The 21337-nt window shown below is 46.5% G+C and overlaps 1 protein-coding gene across 1 annotated transcript in view; it reads right to left on the reverse strand.

The window, feature by feature from the left end:
• pou6f1 (POU class 6 homeobox 1) overlaps positions 1 to 21337 on the reverse strand; it is a 294584-nt gene that overhangs the window by 169879 nt on the left and 103368 nt on the right. The window contains exon 4 of the mRNA XM_078534560.1: positions 15761 to 15876. Coding sequence (XP_078390686.1) covers positions 15761 to 15876 — 116 coding nt within the window. The remainder of the gene's footprint in view (positions 1 to 15760; positions 15877 to 21337) is intronic.

A 21337-nucleotide genomic window follows, 5' to 3' on the forward strand; every position in this document is an offset into this window, starting at 1 on the left:
GAGGTGGTTTGTGTTGCAGGAGAATGTTGGCAGTGGAGACACATTTTCAATGTGTTTGGGTGGCAATGGGATTCTTCAGATGTGTGTGCTTGCCAGATGATTTCTCTCTCCTTCTCCACCCTGCTCCGAGGAAGAGTGGTCCCTGCACCAGGCCTCTTTGCATTGTCATGATGTGCAGTGTGTGGCAGATGACCACATTACGAGACACTCTGGCTGGCTCATCTTGCAGGGCACCATATTTTGACATCCCTGTTGTGTGGAACCTGATGTGTGCAGAGCAGACCAGGTCAGAGCAGCTTTGTCCTTTGTGCATTTCCTTGGATAGCCCTTTGGAGAGGTATGGTACCCCTGTAGAGTAATCTTTCAATTTGTATTTACTGCCCCAGAGGTGTCAAGAACTTAATTCCAACTGTTTTGTCATCACCCAAGGGAGTGGGAGGGGAGGGCTGCAGGTCTCCAAGGGCAATGTTTTATTGCGCCTACTGACATTTGCACCCAGGTGCAAGAAGGAACTTAGTGCTTTTGAAGGGCGCATTGTGCTTTGTCTGAGGGAGCACAGAGGATAGGATACCTTCTCACATAGAAGCCATAGAACATGAGCAGCCAGAGCCCAGAGGGAGCGCCAAAGGTCGAGAGGAAGAGGCAGTGGAACGAGCAGCAGGAAAGAGGTGGAGGAGAGAGAGGACAACCAGGTTCTACCCTGAGGGGAGGGTGTACAGACTGAGGACATCACACTTCAACATGAGGGAAAAGCAGTGCCGGAGGAGACTCAGGTTGAGCTGCGATGTTGTGACAGACATTTGTCACATGGTACGTCAGCACTGGAGCTATAATCCATCGACCCCCATGTCCTACCAGTGGCTGTGAAGGTAACCATCACACTGAACGTCTATGCCTCAGGCTCTTCCCAGGGCCCAACAGGAGACCTGGCTGGTATATCCCAGTCACCAGCATACAGGTGCATTAAGGAAGTGAGTAATGTCCTGTTAATTCATGTGGGCCAGTACATTAGTTTCCCCATGGATTTGGCGTCTCAGACGGAGAGAGCCGCACCCTGGTCCAAATCATAGACTTCCCTGAGGTGCAGGGTGTCACAGGCTGCACTTATGTTGCAATAGAGGCCCCAACTCAGCATGTGGACACCTTCAACAACTGCAAGTCTTTTCCCTCCATCAATGTCCAGCTGGTTTGTGACTGCAATAAGGTATTTCTTCAAAATTCCCGGCAGCTGCCATGACTCCTTCATATTAAAGAGTTTGCAACTGCCCAATCTATTTCAGCCACTAGCGCTGATCCATGGTTGGCTCCTAAGGGACAAGGCCTCCCCAATAAGAACTTGGCTGATGACCCCCTTTACGAACCCACAATCTGGGGCAGAGCGTAACTGCAATAGCAGCCAAGCCATCACCAGGAGTCCCATCGAGCAGGCCATTAGCATTTTAAAGATGAGATTCAGATGCCTCAAGCACTCAGGTGGAATTCTGCAATATGCCCCAGCAAAAGTTTGAAGAATAGTTGCTGTACGCTACACAACATTGGGCAGCAGAGGGGCCTCCACATTGATGATAATGAGGCCATGGGCAGAGCTGCTATCTCTGAGGAGGGAGATGAGGAGGAGGAGGAGGAAGGGGAGAAAGCCCCTGTCCATTCTGCCGATTCTGAAATGGATGAGGAGCCCACCAATGGCAGAGCAGCAGGGAGGTATGGCTGTGTAGTCAGGGCTGGCACCGTGCAGGAGGAGTACATCGCCAGATGGATCCTTGTTCAAAATAGATTTTCAGGAGATCCACCTATATAACACTTGCCACCAGCTAGTCGCTGGTGACATACTTGCACATGAAAATCCTTGTAAATTGAAGCCACAATTACTCATTCTCTACTAGGAAGCGAATGAACATCAAAGAGTTTGACTCAATCACATTTCGTATGGCTGCTACCCTCTCCATCATCATATTTCAAACACATTTGGTAATAAGGCTGTCACAACCTGCCCCCTTTACATGAATGCCATTGACTGTAAATGAGGTACCTATGATGCCAACTTGTCCATAATCAAGCCATGCCCACAATACAGAGACTGACACGATTTAAAACATAAAACCCTACACACGCTGATACGAGTGCAAGCTGTATCATACATGCAGATATGGCATCTCGTGCATGATGATGACACGACTGTGCTGTTGCAGCTCCTTGAAAGAACTTTCATAACATCCAATCCGGCCAATGGTCCTGTTTAAGAATATCACTCCTGCCTTCCATATATACCTCTGCAAACTGCACAAATCACATCCTGTGACACCTGGAATGCCAATGTAGCCACTGTAGTGGTACAGCAGACAACCAATAGTGCCTGGTCTACCGAGCTGTGCAGATGGACCTCAGTTTGCCACCCTCGTTATTACTGGTAAGACGTGCCTTCATATCTTGAGCGTTCTTTTCTGAGCTCTCCAGTGTACAAACACACACTGAGTCATATAGAAATGAAAGTAATGATATTCAAGAAGTGCTCCAATATGATACATACAATGTGACAGTGCAACCACAGTGAACCCATTGGTGCTCTAGGTGAGACAGTGCCCTTCACTCTTGCACACTCCTGCAAAGTTCCCTGCCCCAGCCACCCCCACCCCCCCAACTGTGTCACCTCCGAGGAGGTGGAGGCAGGCTGCTCACTTCACAGCCTACATGGCAATGAGGAGCATGATGGCCGGCCTCATCGTGCAGGCACCTGTTGGGGGCCTAGTACAGACTGGCCTCTCTGCATGGGCAGCCATGGTCACTGGTACCTGTGGGGCAGATGAGGGCTCTGGTGGAGGGGCAGGGGAGGTGAAGGAAGATGAGGGTGCTAAGGAGCTCTCCCGAACGTCACTCTCCTCAGTGACCTGCACAGCCCTGGGTTGGCCTTCAAGTGGGGTTGATCGAGCTGGCTGCTGGTGCACTGCAGTCGTCCATTCCAGCAACTGCTGTGCCAACATTGCGACTGTCCTGTTAAGGACATGCGGCTCCGGGTGTATTCTGTGGATGTCAGTGCTTGTACTCTGAGCAGACTGAGCAGGCTACTGAGGGAGGCTTGCACCCTTTCCTGGCCGAGACATGCTCTTGCATCCACTCCATGTGCTGCAGCATGTGTATCTCCATGAGATTGGCCAATGTCTCATGGTCAGAGCTCAAGTGGTCAAGCCCCCGGGACAATGTGGAGCTCATGACAGCGATGGACTCCTCCATTTGCAGTCCTAGAGCTCCCGCTGCCTCAGGGAGCTCTGGTGCGGTGACTTTCACCCTGTGTCACTGACTCTACACACACACTGCATCTCTCCCATGTGCTGGTATCTGAGTTGGCGGGGTGTGGGCTAGTCTGATGTGACACTGCATCCTCGGGCATCTCTTCCTCCTCTTGATGCCCAAGGGATGATCTAGCCTGGGAGGACAGGGAGGGAAGTGTAAGCCGAGCTGGGACATGTGTGAGATACAAAAGGAGTTATTTAGGTACAATCCTTCTCCCAATGAAAGCACACCCTAGTGCACACCCTTGCACTGCCCTTATGACTCAACCCCATCGTTGCACTCCCTCTCATGCCAATGTCCCACTGTGCTGAGTGAAGTGACAGCATGACCTCCACCATTACCACCATGTGCCAAAGCAATCTCAACACCTCCTTTATCGCCTGTTACTGGAGATTCACCATCACCAACAGCTCCAGTACTCTGGCAATCTCTATGGCCATCTGCTCCATGGGCACATGGGCCTCAGGTAGGCTGACCCACCCTTAGTCTGGACCATCTCTCTGGTGTTCTCCGCCCTTATACTTTGCAACGACAACAGGAATTTCTTTACCCCTCATATATAGTGCATGCAAAGATATTGCTCTTCACCTTGTCTGAGCAGAGGTATGTGTCAGTTCTCTCACTTCATCTGCAGCATGCAGATGTGACCCTTCACTTAGACCTCTGTGTCTATGATCCAATCTACTCACCTTGTCGGAACGCAGCAGGTCACTGAACATTTTGCGGGTACTGAATCCACGATCTCTGGTGCTCACCAGAGCTGCAGGGCAGAATCGTCCCAGATTTGCACTAAGTGCGTTAGCGGGCAGGAAAAATGACATTTTACCAGCCGGCTTTTCACGCCGTATCGTCCCAAACCCGCCGCATTAATTATGCATTCCCAGAATACACGCCATTTCCATGATGGGCGGACTCCAATTCTCCTGCCACACCATCACCTCACTGCTTCATTACGCCAGGCACCACATTTAAAGTACAGCTGCGCTCAGTGCTTCCAGCCCAGGACTGCAGCAAAAAAGACATGGCCCCAAAAGGCAAGAAGACCACAGCCCTCTAGTGCCCTTTGAACGCTGTAAAGTCCTCTACCCCCACGCTGGCCACAGAAGGGGCAGGTACATTACCGCTCCAGCTTGGGAGGCGGTGGCAGAGGTGGTCAGTGCCAACGCTGCACAGAAGAGGTTGGCCATCCAGTGCAGAAAGAGGATGAATGATCTCATCCGTGCAGCCAGGGTAAGGTAACTATCTCATCACTCTAAACTCACACACTCACAAGCCCATCACACATTCACTGACATCTCACTCACTGCCAGCTCAAGGGACATCACCACTCACTCTCTCACACACACCTTCACATCTCCATCTGGCCTCATCTCCTCTGGAGGCTGCCTCCTCAGCCCTCACCATCCTGAGGCCACTTGCACAGATCAACATGTGCCCCCACACACACCCTGGGATACCCCCCTTCCCCAGTACAGCCCTCGCCCTGCAGCCTCTTCCCCTGCCTGGGGCCACTTCTTCCCCTCCCCCAAGCAAGCCCTAGCCCTGCAGACATTGAAAAGCCACCCCCGCCTTACGGCTGGTCTGGTAGGTAGAGACCTGCCCGTGAGCCCCCACTAAAAGTGATGTGGTGCTGCCTGTGAAGCCTGGCGCTGATGCCCGTGAGTGCCGCCCGAAGCAAGGTAGACAAACAAACCTCAAAGTCCCAAATGAAGTGCAGCTCACCAGGTGCACGCCTTATAATATGATGTTGTGAAACACGTTGGCTTGTTTTCCCACCGATGTGGGTGGATGATCCAGCGGGGTGGACAATTCTGACAGGCAGGCCTAATAATATGTTGATGTACTACAATGAGGTTCCTGATGTCCAATGGTGGGGAAGGTGGCCCACCAGCGATAGGCTGAGCGGCAATATGGTTTCATCACATCATGAAACCCATCACGTCATATTGTCCACTCACACCACCGAACACACCCGACACTGGCGGGCATGGAAAATCCCGGCTGTAATTTCTACCCAGGCCTTGGTTGTGGCAGGCGGAGTCTGATGTCCAGCGGGGTATATAACTCTTCTCCTCTGGGTCTCCTTAATTAAGACCTACAGGTCCTGATCTGAGAATCATGGGGCCACTGGCCCTCTCCCTTCCCCCACGGCTCCTCTGTGCAACATTCATTAATGAGAATGTCAGGCAAAAAGGGTCATGAGCAATTCAGGTTACATTGCTCTTATTCACTTTTGTGTGCTTACATGCACTAACTATTTTCAACATTTCATCGATAAATACTGCCAACGCTGTGGTGGAGAGAATGGCTCTGCACATATGCTTGGTGCCATGTATATTGCAGCTGGCACACTGTGTTCAGCGACCTCTGACAGCCCTATTAGCTTACTCCCTCTTAGTCACACTGTTATCCCGTGACAGTGTGCAGATGTCAGGGACCTGGTCAACGGTCCATAGTGTGGGCACATCCTGATAGATGGGTGACAAGAGGGCAAGTGGATGGCATAATGAGCATGACAGTGTTCATCACTTATCCACTGAGCCTAGCCAGCTAACTACATCATTGCAGAATATCTGCACCAGGTAGTGGTGGCAAAATGATGCCATCTCCATGGCTGTGTCTGGAGTGGTTTAGTTCAGTACACTTTGATTAGGCAGCAATAATGACAATTCTCCCATAGGGAAAGTCCATGATGGGTCATCTATTCCAGGGTTAGTTGATACTCATCTGATAACTCATAGACATCTCCTCCAAGCCACAGGAAGCATAGCATTGAGGGCCAACTTCTCAAACAGAGCTTTCAAACGGGGCACTTTTTATATGTACCTGAGTCTCCCTACCCATGCCGGGCCCACCTCTGAACCCTTACTACTCCTGGGGTCACCTTTGAATCTGGCTCGTCCACCACACACCACCCCCCCACCCCTGAGCAAAAATATCAAGTGCGGGCAGGCATTTTTAAAGGTGAGGTTCGGGGAGCCAGGAATTCTCCCAACTCTGTGCACCTGACCCAGGAGCAAAGATCTGGGCCCTACAGTACTGTGTACAGTTTTGATCTCCGTATTTAAGGAGGGATATACTTGCATTGGAAGCAGTTCAGAGAAGGTTCACTCGGCTGATTCCTGGGATGAAGGGGTTTGTCTTATGAGGAAAGGTTGAACAGGTTGGGCCTAGACCCATCGGAGTTTAGAAGAATGAAAGGTGATCTTATTGAAACATACCAGATTCTGAGGGGACTTGACAGGGTGGATGCTGAAAGGATGTTTCCCCTCATGGGGGAGTCTAGAAATGGGGGAGCAGAGTTTAAAAATAAGGAGCCTCCCATTTAAAACAGAGATTCGGAGGAATTTCTTCTCTCAGAGAATTCTGAATCTTTGGAATTCTCTTCCCCAGGGAACAGTGGAGGCTGAGTCATTGAATATATTCAAGGGTGAGTTAGACAGATTTTGAAACTACAAAGGAATAAAGGGTAATGGGGGACAGGCAGGAAGGTGGGGTTGAGGCCAAGGTCAGATCATGCCATGATCTCATCGAATGCCGGAGCGGGCTTGAGGGGCTGAATGGCCTACTCCTGCTCCTATTTCTTACGTTCTTATGACTGGTGTCAGGCTAACTGGCCTGTCGTTCTCTCTCCTTCTCTTCCTTTCTTTAACTGTACTATTACATTTGCTAACTTCCAAACCGCTAGAACACAAGAACAAGAACATAAGAAACAGGAGCAGGGGTAGACCACATGGCCTGTCAAGCCTGCTCCGACATTCAATACGATCATTGCCGATCTTGGGCTTCAACTCCATTTTCCCGCCCACTCCCCATATCCTTTGACTCTCTGAGAGACCAAAAATCTGTCTATCCCAGCTTTAAATATATCCAACAATGGAGCATCCACAACCCTCTGGGGTAGAGAATTCCAAAGATTCACAACACTTTGAGTGAAGTAATTTCTCCTCATCCCAGTCTAAAATGATTGGGCCCTTATCCTGAAACTGTGCCCCCGTGTTTTAGATTCCCCGACCAGTGAAAACAACCTCTCAGTATCTATCCTGTCAAAGCCCTTTCATATTCTTGAATGTTCAATGAGATCACCTCTCATCCTTTTAAACTCCAGAGAATATAGACCCAATTTACTCAGCCTCTCATCACAGGACAACACTCTCATCCCAGGTACCAATCTAGTGAACTGTTCTATAATCCAGGGAATTTTGGAAAATCATAACGAGTGCATCCACTATCTCTGCAGCTACCTCTTTTAGAACCCTAGAATAAAGGCCATCAGGTCCTGGGGATTTGTCAGCTTTTAATCCCTTAAGTGTCTCCAATATTTTTTCTCTACTTATTAGTCCATAGGTTATCCTCTATTTCTAATATGTCATTTGTTCAAAATACAAAATATTTGTTCGATGTCTGCCATTTCCCCATTCCCAGGATATTTTCTCCTGTCACTGCTTCTAAGGGACAAATGTTTATTTTAGCTACTTCTCCTTTTCATATATTTGTAAAAACTTTTACAATCTGTTTTTATATTCCTGGCTCTCTCATATTCTATTTTCCTCCTTTATTAACTTTTTGGTAGTCCTTTGCTTGTTTCCAAAACACCCCCAATCCCTAGGTTTATTACTATTCGTTGCAACATTATAAACCTCTTCTTTTAATCTAATTTTATCCTTAACTTCCCTAGTAGCCTAAGGATGGATCTTTCTTGCTGAGTTTTTGTTTTTAGTGGAGTGTATTTTCGTTGAAGATTTTGAATTGCTACTTTAAATGTTTCCCACTATTTATTTACCGCCATACTTTAGTCTATTTACCCAATCAACCTTAGCTCTCCTCATACCTATGTAATTGGCTGTGTTTAAGATTCTAGTTTGGGTCTGGAGTATGTTGCTTTCAAACTTCATATGAAGGTCAATTATATTATGATCACTATTTCCCAACGGATCTTTTTTAACCCTGCGTCATTGCACGATGCTAGATCTAAAATAGTGTTGTCCCTAGCTTGTTCAGCAACGCATTGTCCCTGGAAAACGTCATGAAAGCATTCTACAAATTCATCTTCCAGATCACTTTTTCCAATTTGACTAGTCCAGTCTCTATGAAGAATAATGTCCTTAAGGCTCTAAGCTGGCTAATAAGCAAGAGCGGTCCCAGTGACTCTCCCATGGGCTTTTCCTCCTTTCCTTCATTTTAATGCTTAATTTTTGCTCAATGCTTCATTTCAATGCCATGGGTGAAATAGGGAGCTCACCAGACAATTGCAAATGCAAATCCATGTTTCGCACTATGGTACACTGTAGTACTCCAATGCTTTGCTTCACATTTGCTCACCAAAGAAAACTTATTTTTCAGAACTCTTGAGTAAATTTGAAGTAACTTGAGTATATTTTACTGTTTTGTAAAAGTGCTACTGTAGCTTGTTGTTCCATATTCCATAACACCATTACTCAACAGAAATCTATTGACCTCAGTTTTGAAATGTTTAATTGTCCCAGCATCCACAGCCATTTGGAAGTGGGGGTAGGGGTGAGAATTTCACATTTCCACTAGTCTTTGTGTGCTAAAGTGCTTCTCGGTTGCACTCCTGCATGGCCTCACTAATTTAATCTCAGATTGTACTCTCTGGTTATGGATCCTCTATTTCTGATATGTCAATGACGCAGAGTTAATTAGTGATCTCATAGTAAAAGATCTGTTGGGAAATAATGATCATAGTATAATGAACATCATATGAAGTTTGAAAATACTACAATGTACACACATTGCGCTGAACAAAATAAGCGATAGCCATTCACTGGTTCATTCCTCAGGACAATGCCTTGACCAATCAGAGTCATGCTGCCTGGTTAACTGTCAGTCACCATTAACTGGTGCATCCTCCATGGCAACGCTTCTACAATCAGAGTCCACTTGCCAACCAATCGGCACTCTTCTCATACAGTATAAAGTTGTTGATTCCCCTGACATTGGTATTCTTGCGATTGTCCTGATGAGTGCAAGACGAAAAGCTTTGACAAAATGTCTTTTTTCAGCAAAACTTAAGTTCTGTACTGCCAAATGACTAATATAGTTTTCATCAAAGCTGGACACCAATATGTGACATTTAAAAATGAACTTTAATGCAATTAAGGTAATTCGTTAGAAGGCATTTGAAACAAACATTCAGATAGGAAAACAATGTGATCAGAGTGTAGTCAATCACCTTGTAAAAAGATATGGATGCGTCACAAAGGGCTGGCAAGATAAAAGGCGAGCAAAATCATGGCAATGAACAAAGAACAAAGTACAGCACAGGAACAGGCCCTTCGGCCCTCCAAGCCTGCGCCGATCATGTTGCCTGTCAAACTAAAACATTTTGCACTTCCAGGGTCTGTATCCCTCTATTCCCAGTTGGTATCCTAGAGTGTAACAACCATTATCAGGATTGGCTAGAAGTGAAAGTCAATTCCCGGCTGTTCCTGCTTTTTTCCCTTTTGAAGTAGTGTCTGGTCATCCTTTTAAAGCATTTCTATTCAGATGATTTCAATGGGATATGGTTAAAGTTCAGTTCCTTTCAGATTTTGTGTTTGATGACCTGAACATCACAAAGATTTCTGTGCATAAATCAAACATTTTCATTGCAAGTTTTGAGGTCAATTTATGGGAATTTGTTTTTAAAAATGAAAATCTGGCACTGTTCTCTTTTAAGTTCTCTCTCCCTATCTCCCATTCTTATTATAAGGTTGCTGAAGAATTAGATAAAGCTCTTGCCTGTTTTTTAATTAATTTGAATTTCAATCTTCTTTGTCACATGCCAGTATGGTGAAAGTACTTATATACAAGTCTCTACTCCTTCATTCAAATTTTCATTAAAATATATGAAAAGCTGAGGCCTTAGTGCAGATCCTTGAGGAACACCACTTGTCACATACCAGCACATAACAAAATTATTATTCCTTGACCTCTCTCTTCTACCTCCTAAAGAATTAGTGACCCATAACCCAAAGTTACCTCCAATTCCATACACTCTAATTTTTGCTAATAATCTGTTATGCTATGTGAAAATTAAACTCTCCCATTATAAGCACATTGTTTCTGCTACATGCTTCCCCGATCTCTGTTCTGATACATCCTCCCCACTTTACCACTACTGTCAGGAGCTCTATAGACAACTCCCACCGCACTTTTGCATCATCCTGTGCTGTTTCTTTGTTCTACCTACAGTAAGTCCCCGTTTAAAGTTGTTTGTTGCGGTCCTGAAATTTGTGACTTTAAGTGAAACAACTTTAAGTGAATCGTGTGTTCCCATAGGAATCAATGTTAAAGCCTGAGTTAGGTTCCTTCAGACATTCCTTGCCCAGAAAAAGCAATGTACAAGTTAAAATACTGTACTGTACATGTTCAGCACTGTGCATTCCTAGCCGGAATAACTTGCAAAATAAAATACATCACTAAATATAAGAAATACTGTACAATACAGTACACAATAAAAATATACTTAGCATACTTTTAAACTGACTAGGCTCCATCTAGTGGCAGAGCTAGTTATTGAAGTTATCAACTGAAGTCCCAGAACTACCTGCAGTGACCAATCTCTGCCACTAGATGTACTTGCTATAGAGGGAGTGCAACGAAGGTTTACCAGACCGATTCCTGGGATGGCGGGACTGACATATGAGGAGAGATTGAGTCGATTAGAATTATATTCGCCGGAGTTCAGAAGAATGAGGGGTGATCTCATAGAAACATATAAAGTTCTAACAGGACTAGACAGGGTGGATGCAGGAAGGTTGTTCCCGATGGTGGGGGAGTCCAGAACCAGGGATCACAGTCTGAGGATATGGGGTAGACCATTTAGGACTGAGATGAGGAGAAATTTCTTCATCCAGAGAGTGGTGAGCCTGTGGAATTCGCTACCACAGAAAATAGTTGAGACCAAAACATTGTATGCTTTCAAGAAGGAGTTAGATATAGCTCTTGGGGCGAAAGGGATCAAAGGGTATGGGAAGAAAGCGGGAGCAGGCTGTTGAGTTGGATGATCAGCCATGATCATAATGAATGGCGGAGCAGGCTCGAAAGGCCGAATGGCCTACTCCTGCTCCTAGTTTCTATGTTTCTATGATGAGTGCTCTCAGAATACCAAAGATACTATACCAGTAGGCAATGCTCTACATGGTGGAACACTACATGATGAATTGAAAACAGTGTGGCACCATCAAATCTTTTGGGACAGATTTTCATGTTGTCGGTGGGAATCGGGATACGGGATTAATCCTGTTCTAGTGTCTCAAGGCTGCTGGGAGGTGGGATCTTCTGTGATGTGGAGAGAAAAAAAACAAAAAGCAGAAACTTGCCTTCACTGCCAGGCATACAAAACCAAGGATGGTGAACCACAGCATAAATCCAGTCAATTTAAATCATCATCATGATTAGGAGCTCAATATTCCAGGCTCTAGGTTCTTTCGAAAGGATAGGGAGACTGGGAATGGAGGGGCAATATCAATATTGACAAAAGACACAATTACAACAGTAAAAAGAAGGGAATTGTAGTGAGGGTGATCAGGTAGTGAAAACACAATTATTACGATCCTAGACCTGACCCCCAGGGCTTTGGTAAGATCTGGCTAGGGACCAATAACATTATGCTTAAAGTAGACAAAGTTTGACGTTCCTCACACCTGTTAAGTGAATAAAGCCACAAGCTTCCATAGGTTTTGAACAAACAAAATTAAACTTTACTAGGCTGGAAAGATAAAACCATTTACAATATCTATCTTATACTCTAACATTCAGGATTAACATCAGGTAGATGTTAATTAACAGGCAAACTGTGGTTGAACACACCACAATGCATAATAAATGGAAAATGCAACCAAGACAGAGTCCATGGATTTCTCAACAGCCCATCCATATATCAGTGACACTGTAAGACAACCAATCTCACTGAAACTCCCTCTCTCTCTCTCTCTCAGGATTCCAGTCTTCACCTTCGAAGATCTAATTCCAATCTCTTACGTGGGACTTTGTCGAAAGCCTTCTGAAAGTCCAAATAAACCACATCCACTGGCTCCCCCTCATCAACTCTACCAGTTACATCCTCGAAAAATTCCAGTAGATTTGTCAAGCATGATTTCCCTTTCATAAATCCATGCTGACTCTGTCCGATTCTGCCACTGTTTTCCACATGCTCAGCTATTAAATCTTTTATAATGGACTCTTCCCCCACTACCGACATCAGGCTGACTGGTCTATAATTCTCTCTTTTTTTTCTGCCTCTCTTTTTAAATAGTGGGGTTACATTAGCTACCCTCCAATCTGTAGGAACTGTTCCAGAGTCTATAGAATCTTGGAAGATGACTACCAATGCATCCACTATTTCTCGGGCCACTTCCTTAAGTACTCTGGGATGTAGATTATCAGGCCCTGGGGATTTATCGGCTTTCAATCCCATCAATTTCCCCAACACCATTTCCCTACTGATTTCTTTCAGTTCCTCCCTCTCACTAAACCCTCTGTTCCTCAACATTTCTGGTATGTTATTAGTGTCCTCCTTTGTGAAAACAGACCAAAGTATGTATTTAGTTGGTCAGCCATTTCTTTGTTCCCCATTATAAATTCCCCTGTTTCTGACTGTAAGGGACCTACATTTGTCTTCATCAATCTTTTTCTCTTCACATACCTATAGAAACTTTTACAGTCAGTTCTTATGTTCCCTGCAAGCTTACTCTCGTACTCTATTTTCCCCTTCTTAATCAAACCCTTGGTCCTCCTTTGCTGAATTCTAATCTGCTCCCAATCCTCAGGTCTATTGTTTTTTGTGGCCAATTTGTATGCCTCTTCCTTGCACCTAATACTATCTCTAATTTCCCTTGTAAGCCATGGTTTGGCCACCTTTCCTGTTTTTTAGTATCACCGAGCATATTAAACCTGGGCATCCATGAGGCGCTGTGGGCCATCAGCAACAGCAGAATTGTACTCAACCACAATCTGTAACCTCATGGCCCGGCATATCCCCAATTCCGCCATTACCATCAAGCCAGGGAATCAGCCCTGGTTCAATGAAGAGTGCAGGAGGGCGTGCCAGGAGCAGCACCAGGCACACCTAAAAATGAGGTGTCAACCTGGTGAAGCTATAACACAGGACTACTTGTGTGCCAAACAGCATAAGCAGCAAGTGATAGACAGAGCTAAACGATCCCACAATCAACGGATCAGATCTAAGCTCTGCAGTCTTGCCACATCCAGTCATGAATGGTGGTGGACAATTAAACAGCTCACTGGGGGAGAAGGCTACATTAATATCCCAATCCTCAACGATGGGGGAATCAAGCCCAGTCCAGTGCAAAAGATAAGGATGAAGCATTCACAACAATCTTCAGCCATAAGTGCCGAGTGGATGATCCATCTCGGCCTCTTCCAAGGTCCCCAGCATCACAAGTGCCAGTCTTCAGCCAATTCGATTCACTCCACATGATACCAAGAAACGGTTGAAGGCACTGGATACTGCAAAGGCTATGGGCCCTGACATCGTTCTGCCAATAGTACTGAAGACTTGTGCTCCAGAACTTGCCGCGCCCCAAGCCAAGCTGTTCCAGTACAGCTACAACACTGGCATCTACCCAGCTATGTGGAAAATTGCCCAGGTATGTCCTGTACACAAAAAGCAGGACAAATCCAACCTGGCCAATTATCATCCCATCAGTCTATTCTCCATCATCAGTAAAGTGATGGAAGGGGTCATCAACAGGGCTATCAAGCGGCAGTTGTTTAGCAATAACCTGCTCACTGATGCTCAGTTTGGGTTCCGCCAGAGTCACTCAGCTCCTGACCTCATTACAGCCTTGGTTCAAACATGGGCAAAAGAGCTGAACTCCCGAGGTGAGGAGAGTGACTGCCCTTGACATAAAGGCAGCATTTGACCGAGTGTGGCATCAAGGAGCCCTAGCAAAACTGGAGTCAATGGGAATCAGTGGGAAAACTCTCCGCTGGTTGGAGTCATACCTAGCACAAAGGAAGATGGTTGTGGTTGTTGGGAGTCAATCAACTCAGTTCCAGGACATCACTGCAGGAGTTCCTCAGGGTAGTGTCCTAGGCCCAACCATCTTCAGCTTCTTCATTAATGACTTTCCTTCCATCATGAGGTCAGATGTGGGGATGTTCACTGATGATTGCACAATGTTCAGCACCATTCGCGACTCCTCAGATACTGAAGCAATCCATGTCCACATGCAGCAAGATCTGGACAATATCCAGGCTTGTGCTGACAAGTGGCAAGTAACATTCACGCCACACAAGTGACAGACAATGACCATCTCCAACAAGAGAGAATCTAACCATGGCCCCTTGTGACATGCAATGGCATTACCATCGCCGAATTCCCCAATACCAACATACTGGGGGTTAGCATTGACCAGAAACTGAACTGGACCAGCCATACGAGCTACAAGAGCAGGTCAGAGGCTAGGATCGTGCGATGAGTAACTCATCTCCTGACTCCCAAAGCCTGTCCACCATCTACAAGGCACAAGTCAGGAGTGTGATGGAATATTCTCCACTTGCCTGGATGAGTGCAGCTCTGCCAACACACAAGAAGCTCGACACCATCCAGGACAAAGCAGCCCCGCTTGACTGGCAGCCCATCCGCCAAACATTCACTCCCTCCACCACCCATGCACAGTGGCAGCAGTGTGTACCATCAACAAGATGCACTGCAGGAACTCACCAAGGCTCCTTCGACAGCACCTTCTAAACCTGTGACTGCTACCATCCAGAAGGACAAGGGCAGCAGATGCATAGGAATGCCACCACCTGTAAGTTCCCCTCCAAGCCACTCACCATCCTGACTTGGAAATATATCACCGTTCCTTCATTATCACTGGGTCAAAATCCTGGAACTCCCTCCCTAACAGCACTGTGGGTGTACCTACACCACATGGACTGCAGCAGTTCAAGAAGGCAGCTCACCACCACCTTCTCAAGGGCAACTAGGGATGGGCAATAAATGCTGGCAAAGTCAGCAACACCCACATCCCATGAATGAATAATATGGAAAAGATGATGTAAACATTCTTTGCATAATCTTCAAACACAAGCATTAAATAGGTGACAGAGATCCAGTGGCACTCATATACTATAGAGTATCACAGTATCACAGAATTGTTATGGCACAGGAGGCCATTCAGCCCATTGTGTCTGCGCCAGCTCTCCGAATGATCAATTCACTTTGTGCCATTCACCCGCCTTTTCCCTGTAACCCTGCACATTCTTCTCTTCAGATAACAGTCGAAATCCCTTTTGAAAGCTTCGATTGAACCTGCCTCCACCACACTCTCAGGCATAGCATTCCAGATCCTAACCACTCACTGTGCAAAAACATCTCTTTTGCTTTTTTTTCCAGTTACTTTAAATCTGTGCCCTCTTGTTTGCAATCCTTTCACGAGTGGGAACAAATACAATGAAATCGCAATCTGCGCAACTAACACACGTTTAGTGAATGAGTTACCTGAGACACTGTGGGTGCTGAGGTTGGCACAGTCTGTTGTGCTTGAAGATGTAGCTGTTGTGCTTGCACTTCACTCACTGGTGTTGGGTCAGATGGCGGTCTTGTCTCCATTTGTTCTGAAATATACAGCAGTGATTAACTAGAAAATGAACATGGCTTTAGAAACAATATTACTCAAAGAGCAGAGCACAGTGGTGGAATGTAGTTTTAATTCCTCACTTAAAACGTATTCAATGCTACTTCTGCATCTCTTCTTTCCAGGCTAAATTTTGATGTTCCCTTCAGGCATCACCATACTACAGATGAAGATCTAAATACTATACTCTCAATTATAGAACAGCTGCAAAGTATAAATCAGTTAGTTTTATATCAGTTGCAGACTTGCAGGGAAATGGGAAAACTTCTGGAGAATCTAATTTGTTAGAAGATAGCACCTTGAATTCAGAAAGGGGAGGTCAATGTCAGTGTTTTTTTGAAGACATTATTGACATGGAATGAAACTCATTGAAATATTTTGGACAGGTTCCCTGCCTGCCGCAGTGGAGCAGTGCTGTCTGCTTCTATGCTAGCTGAAGGAGCCCCTATACTTCAGAAAAAATAAAATTAGCAGGGTCCCAGATGCAACTGGCCGACTCACATTCGCTCCTGAAGAGGCTGCTAAAAATGTAAATCCTCTCTCGTCCACCATGGCATCATTGGATGCCAACAACATATCACCATCCTTTGTGTCCAGCATTGCTATTGTGATAATGATGAAATATTGGACAAATAATGTTATTACTGCCCATTTTCAATGCATTTGCTGTATCTTGGCATATGTATTCAACAACCACAGTCACTGAGTGGAAATCCCAGGTGGTGATCAGCAGAATGGATCCCCAGAAGATGCTCCACTCGATAGAAAGTGAAATAGGACCAGATCTTGCTTACTGTTTAAAGACATTTTAATATCCCCACTTTCAAGCATCTTTTCCTGCATCAGTATTTTGCCAAATCATCTTGCTAAGTTCACAGCTTTTAACTTCTTTCCAAGATTCTTTTCAATAATATCAAAGTCAATAATGGCTAGTCTCTGGCTTAGAGTGGCATCAATAGAGTCCAGGGAGTAAGTCACTCGTCCATCATTTCAATTCAGGAACAGTGTGTGCTAAAAGGTGATTTGAAAGGGAGAGGACAAAAATGGAAAAAGGAGCATGAACAGAAGTCAAAAGAGCTATCTCACACCATATGTGATGTGACACAGAAACAGTACAACAATAATTGCACTATTCTGGTGTGATGAAAATAGATAAACTCTTGTTTTTTTCTTCTATGGTTACATCATCCACTTCTTTCATTTGGCTGCTCACTGTCACTTCCATTTTACTATACACGATAAATCATTCTTTGGTGTAAGTAGAAACTTGGGAGATTAGCCCAAGAGGTAATGTTACACTTCACATCGCAAGGTCAAAACCACAGAATGGATACAGCACAGATGGAGGTCATTGGGCCCATCGTGTCTGTGCCACTCTCTGCAAGAGCAGCTCAACGAATCCCAATCCCCCATCTTTTCCCTGTATCCCTGTCAATATTTCCTCTTGAGGCGCATACCAATTCCCCCTTCAACGCCTCAATTGACATTTCCTCCCCCACACTCTCAGACAGCGCATTCCAGATCCTAACGCCTCGATTGATCCTGTCTCCACCGCACTCACAGGCAGTGCATTCTAGATCCAAACCACTCGATTGACGCTGTCTCCACCACACTCTCAGGCAGTGCATTCCAGATCCTAACGCCTCAATTGACCCTGTCGCCCACACACTCTCAGGCAGCGCATTCCAGATCCTAACCACTCGATTGACCCTGTCTCCACCACACTCTCAGGCAGTGCATTCCAGATCCTAACGCCTCAATTGACCCTGTCTCCCGCACACTCTCAGGCAGCGCATTCCAGATCCTAACCACTCGATTCACCCTGTCTCCCCCACACTCTCAGGCAGTGCATTCCAGATCCTGAACACTCGATTGACCCTGTCTCCGTCACATTCTCAGACAGTGCATTCCAGATCCTATCCACTCGATTAATCCTGTCACCACCACACTCTCAGGCAGTGCATTCCAAATCCTAACCACTCGATTGACCCTGTCAACCCACACTCTGAGACAGTGTAATCCAGATCCTAACAACTCGATTGACACTGTCTTCCCCACACTCTCAGACAGTGCATTCCAGATCCTAAACACTCGAATCACCCTGTCTCCACCACACTCTCAGGCAGTGCATAACAGACCCTAATCACTCGATTGACTCTGTCTCCACCACATCTCAGACAGTGCATTCCAGATCCTGACCACTCGATTGACCCTTTCTCCCCCACACACTCAGACAGTGAAATCCAGATCCTAACCACTCGATTGACACTGTCTTCCCAACACTCTCAGGCAGTGCATTCCAGATCCTAACCACTCGATTGACCCTGTCTCCACCACAATCTCAGGCAGTGCATTCCAGATCCTGATCACTCGATTCACCCTGTCTCCACCACACTCTCAGGTAGTGCATAACAGACCCTAACCACTCGATTGACCCTGTCTCCACCACACTCTCAGACTGTGCATTCCAGATCCTAACCACTCGATTCACCATGTCTCCCCCACACTCTCAGACAGTGCATTCCAGATCCTAAACACTCGATTCACCATGTCTCCCCCACATTCTCAGACAGTGCATTCCAGATCCTAACCACTCAACTGACCCTCTCTCCACTAGGCACTCAGACAGTGCATTCCAGATCCCAACCATTCGATTAACCCTGTCTCCACCACATTCTCAGGCAGCTCATTCAAGATCCTAAACACTCGATTAAGCCTGTCTCCCCCACACTCTCAGACAGTGCATTCCAGATCCTGACCACTCGATTGACACTGTCTCCACCACACTCTCAGACAGTGTATTCCAGATCCTAAGCACTCGATTGACCTGTCTCCACGACACTCGCAGGCAGTGCATAAGAGACCCGAACCACTCGAGTGACCCTGTCTACCCCACGTTCTCAGGCAGTGCATTCCAGATCCGAACCACTCGATTGACCCTGTCTCCCCCACACTCTCAGACAGTGCATGCCAGATCCTAACCACTCGATTTACCCTGTCTCCACCACAATCTCAGGCAGTGCATTCAAGATGCTAAGCACTCGACTGACCCTGTCTCCCCACACTCTCAGGCAGATCATTCCAGATCCTAACCACTCAACTGACCCTCTCGGCACGACGGTCTCAGACAGTGCATTCCAGATCCCAACCACTCAATTAACCCTGTCTCCACCACATTCTCAGACAGATCATTCAAGATCCTAAACACTCGATTCAGCCTGTCTCCACAACACATTCAGGCAGTGCATTCAAGACCCTAACCAATCAATTAACCCTGACTCCACTACATTCTCAGACACTGCATTACAGATCCAAACCACTCGATTGACCCTGTCTCCCCCACACTCTCTGCCAGTGCATACCAGATCCGAACTACTCGATTGACTCTGTCTCCACCACACTCTCAGGCAGTGCATTCCAGATCCTAACCACTTGATTGACCCTGTCTCCACCACACTCTCAGGCAGTGTATTCCAGATCCTAACCACTCGATTGACCCTGTCTCTACCACACTCTCAGGCTGCGCATTCCATATCCCAACCACTCGATTAACCCTGTCTCCACCATATTCTCAGGCAGATCATTCCAGATCCTAAACACTCGATTCAGCCTGTCTCCACCACACTCTCAGGCAGTGCATTCAATACCCTAACCAATCAATTAACCCTGTCTCGACCACAATCTCAGGCAGTGCATAACAGACCCTAACCACTCGATTGACACTGTCTTCCCCACACTCTCAGGCAGTGCATTCCAGATCCTGACCACTCGATTGACCCTATCTCCACCACAATCTCAGGCAGTGCATTGCAGATCCTGATCACTCGATTCACCCTGTCTCCACCACACTCTCAGGTAGTGCATAACAGACCCTAACCACTCGATTGACTCTGTCTCCACCACACTCTCAGACAGTGCATTCCAGATCCTAACCACTCGATTGACTCTGTCTCCACCACACTATCAGAGAGTGCATTCCAGATGCTAACCACTCGATTGACCCTGTCTCCACCACACTCTCAGACAGTGTATTCCAGATCCTAAGCACTCGATTGACCTGTCTCCACGACACTCTCAGGCAGTGCATAAGAGACCCGAACCACTCGATTGACCCTGTCTCCACCACACTCCCAGGCAGCACGTTCCAGACCCTAACCACTCGATTGACCCTGTCTCCACCATATTCTCAGGCAGATCATTCCAGATCCTAACCACTCGATTCACCGTGCCTCCCCCACACTCTCAGACAGTGCATTCCAGATCCTGACCACTCGATTGACCCTGTCTCTACCACACTCTCAGGCAGCGCATTCCATATCCCAACCACTCCATTAACCCTGTCTCCACCATATTCTCAGGCAGATCATCCCAGATCCTAAACACTCGATTCAGCCTGTCTCCACCACACTCTCAGGCAGTGCATTCAAGACCCTAACCACTCAATTCACCCTGACTCCACCACATTCTCAGACACTGCATTACAGATCCAAACCACTCATTTACCCTGTCTCAACCATAATCTCAGACAGTGCATTCCAGGTCCTGACCACTCGATTGACCCTGTCTCCCGCCCCACTCCCAGGCAGTGCATTCCAGATCCTAACCACTCAATTGTCCCTTTCTCCACCACACTCTCAGGCAGTGCATTCCAGATTTTAACCACTCGATTGACCCTGTCTCCCTCACACTCTCAGGCAGTGCGTTCCAGATCCGATCCACTCGATTGACCCTGTCTCCACCACATTCTCAGGCAGATCATTCAAGATCCTAAACACTCGATTAAGCAGTGCATTCCAGATCTTAACCCCTCGATTGACCCTGTCTCCCTCACACTCTCAGACAGTGCATTCCAGATCCTAACCACTCGATTAACCCTGTCTCCACCACATTCTCAGGCAGATCATTCAAAATCCTAAACACTCGATTAAGCCAGTCTCCACCACACTCTCAGGCAGTGCATTCAATACCCTAAACAATCGATTCACCCTGTCTCCACAACACTCTCAGGCAGTGCATAACAGACCCTAACCACTCGATTGACTCTGTCTCCACCACACTCTCAGGGTATTCCAGATCCCAACCACTCGATTGAACCTGTCTCCACCACACTCTCGGGCAGCACGTTCCAGACCCTAACCACTCGATTGACCCTGTCTCCACCACATTCTCAGGCAGATCATTCAAGATCCTAAACACTCGGTTAAGCAGTGCATTCCAGATCTTAACCACTCGATTGACCCTGTCTCCCTCACACTCTCAGACAGTGCATTCCAGATCCTAACCACTCGATTAACCCTGTCTCCACCACATTCTCAGGCAGATCATTCAAAATCCTAAACACTCGATTAAGCCAGTCTCCACCACACTCTCAGGCAGTGCATTCAATACCCTAAACAATCAATTCACCCTGTCTCCACAACACTCTCAGGCAGTGCATAACA

This window comes from Cetorhinus maximus, chromosome X (genome assembly GCF_964194155.1).
Source record: "Cetorhinus maximus chromosome X, sCetMax3.hap1.1, whole genome shotgun sequence".
NCBI classification, from domain to species: domain Eukaryota; kingdom Metazoa; phylum Chordata; class Chondrichthyes; order Lamniformes; family Cetorhinidae; genus Cetorhinus; species Cetorhinus maximus.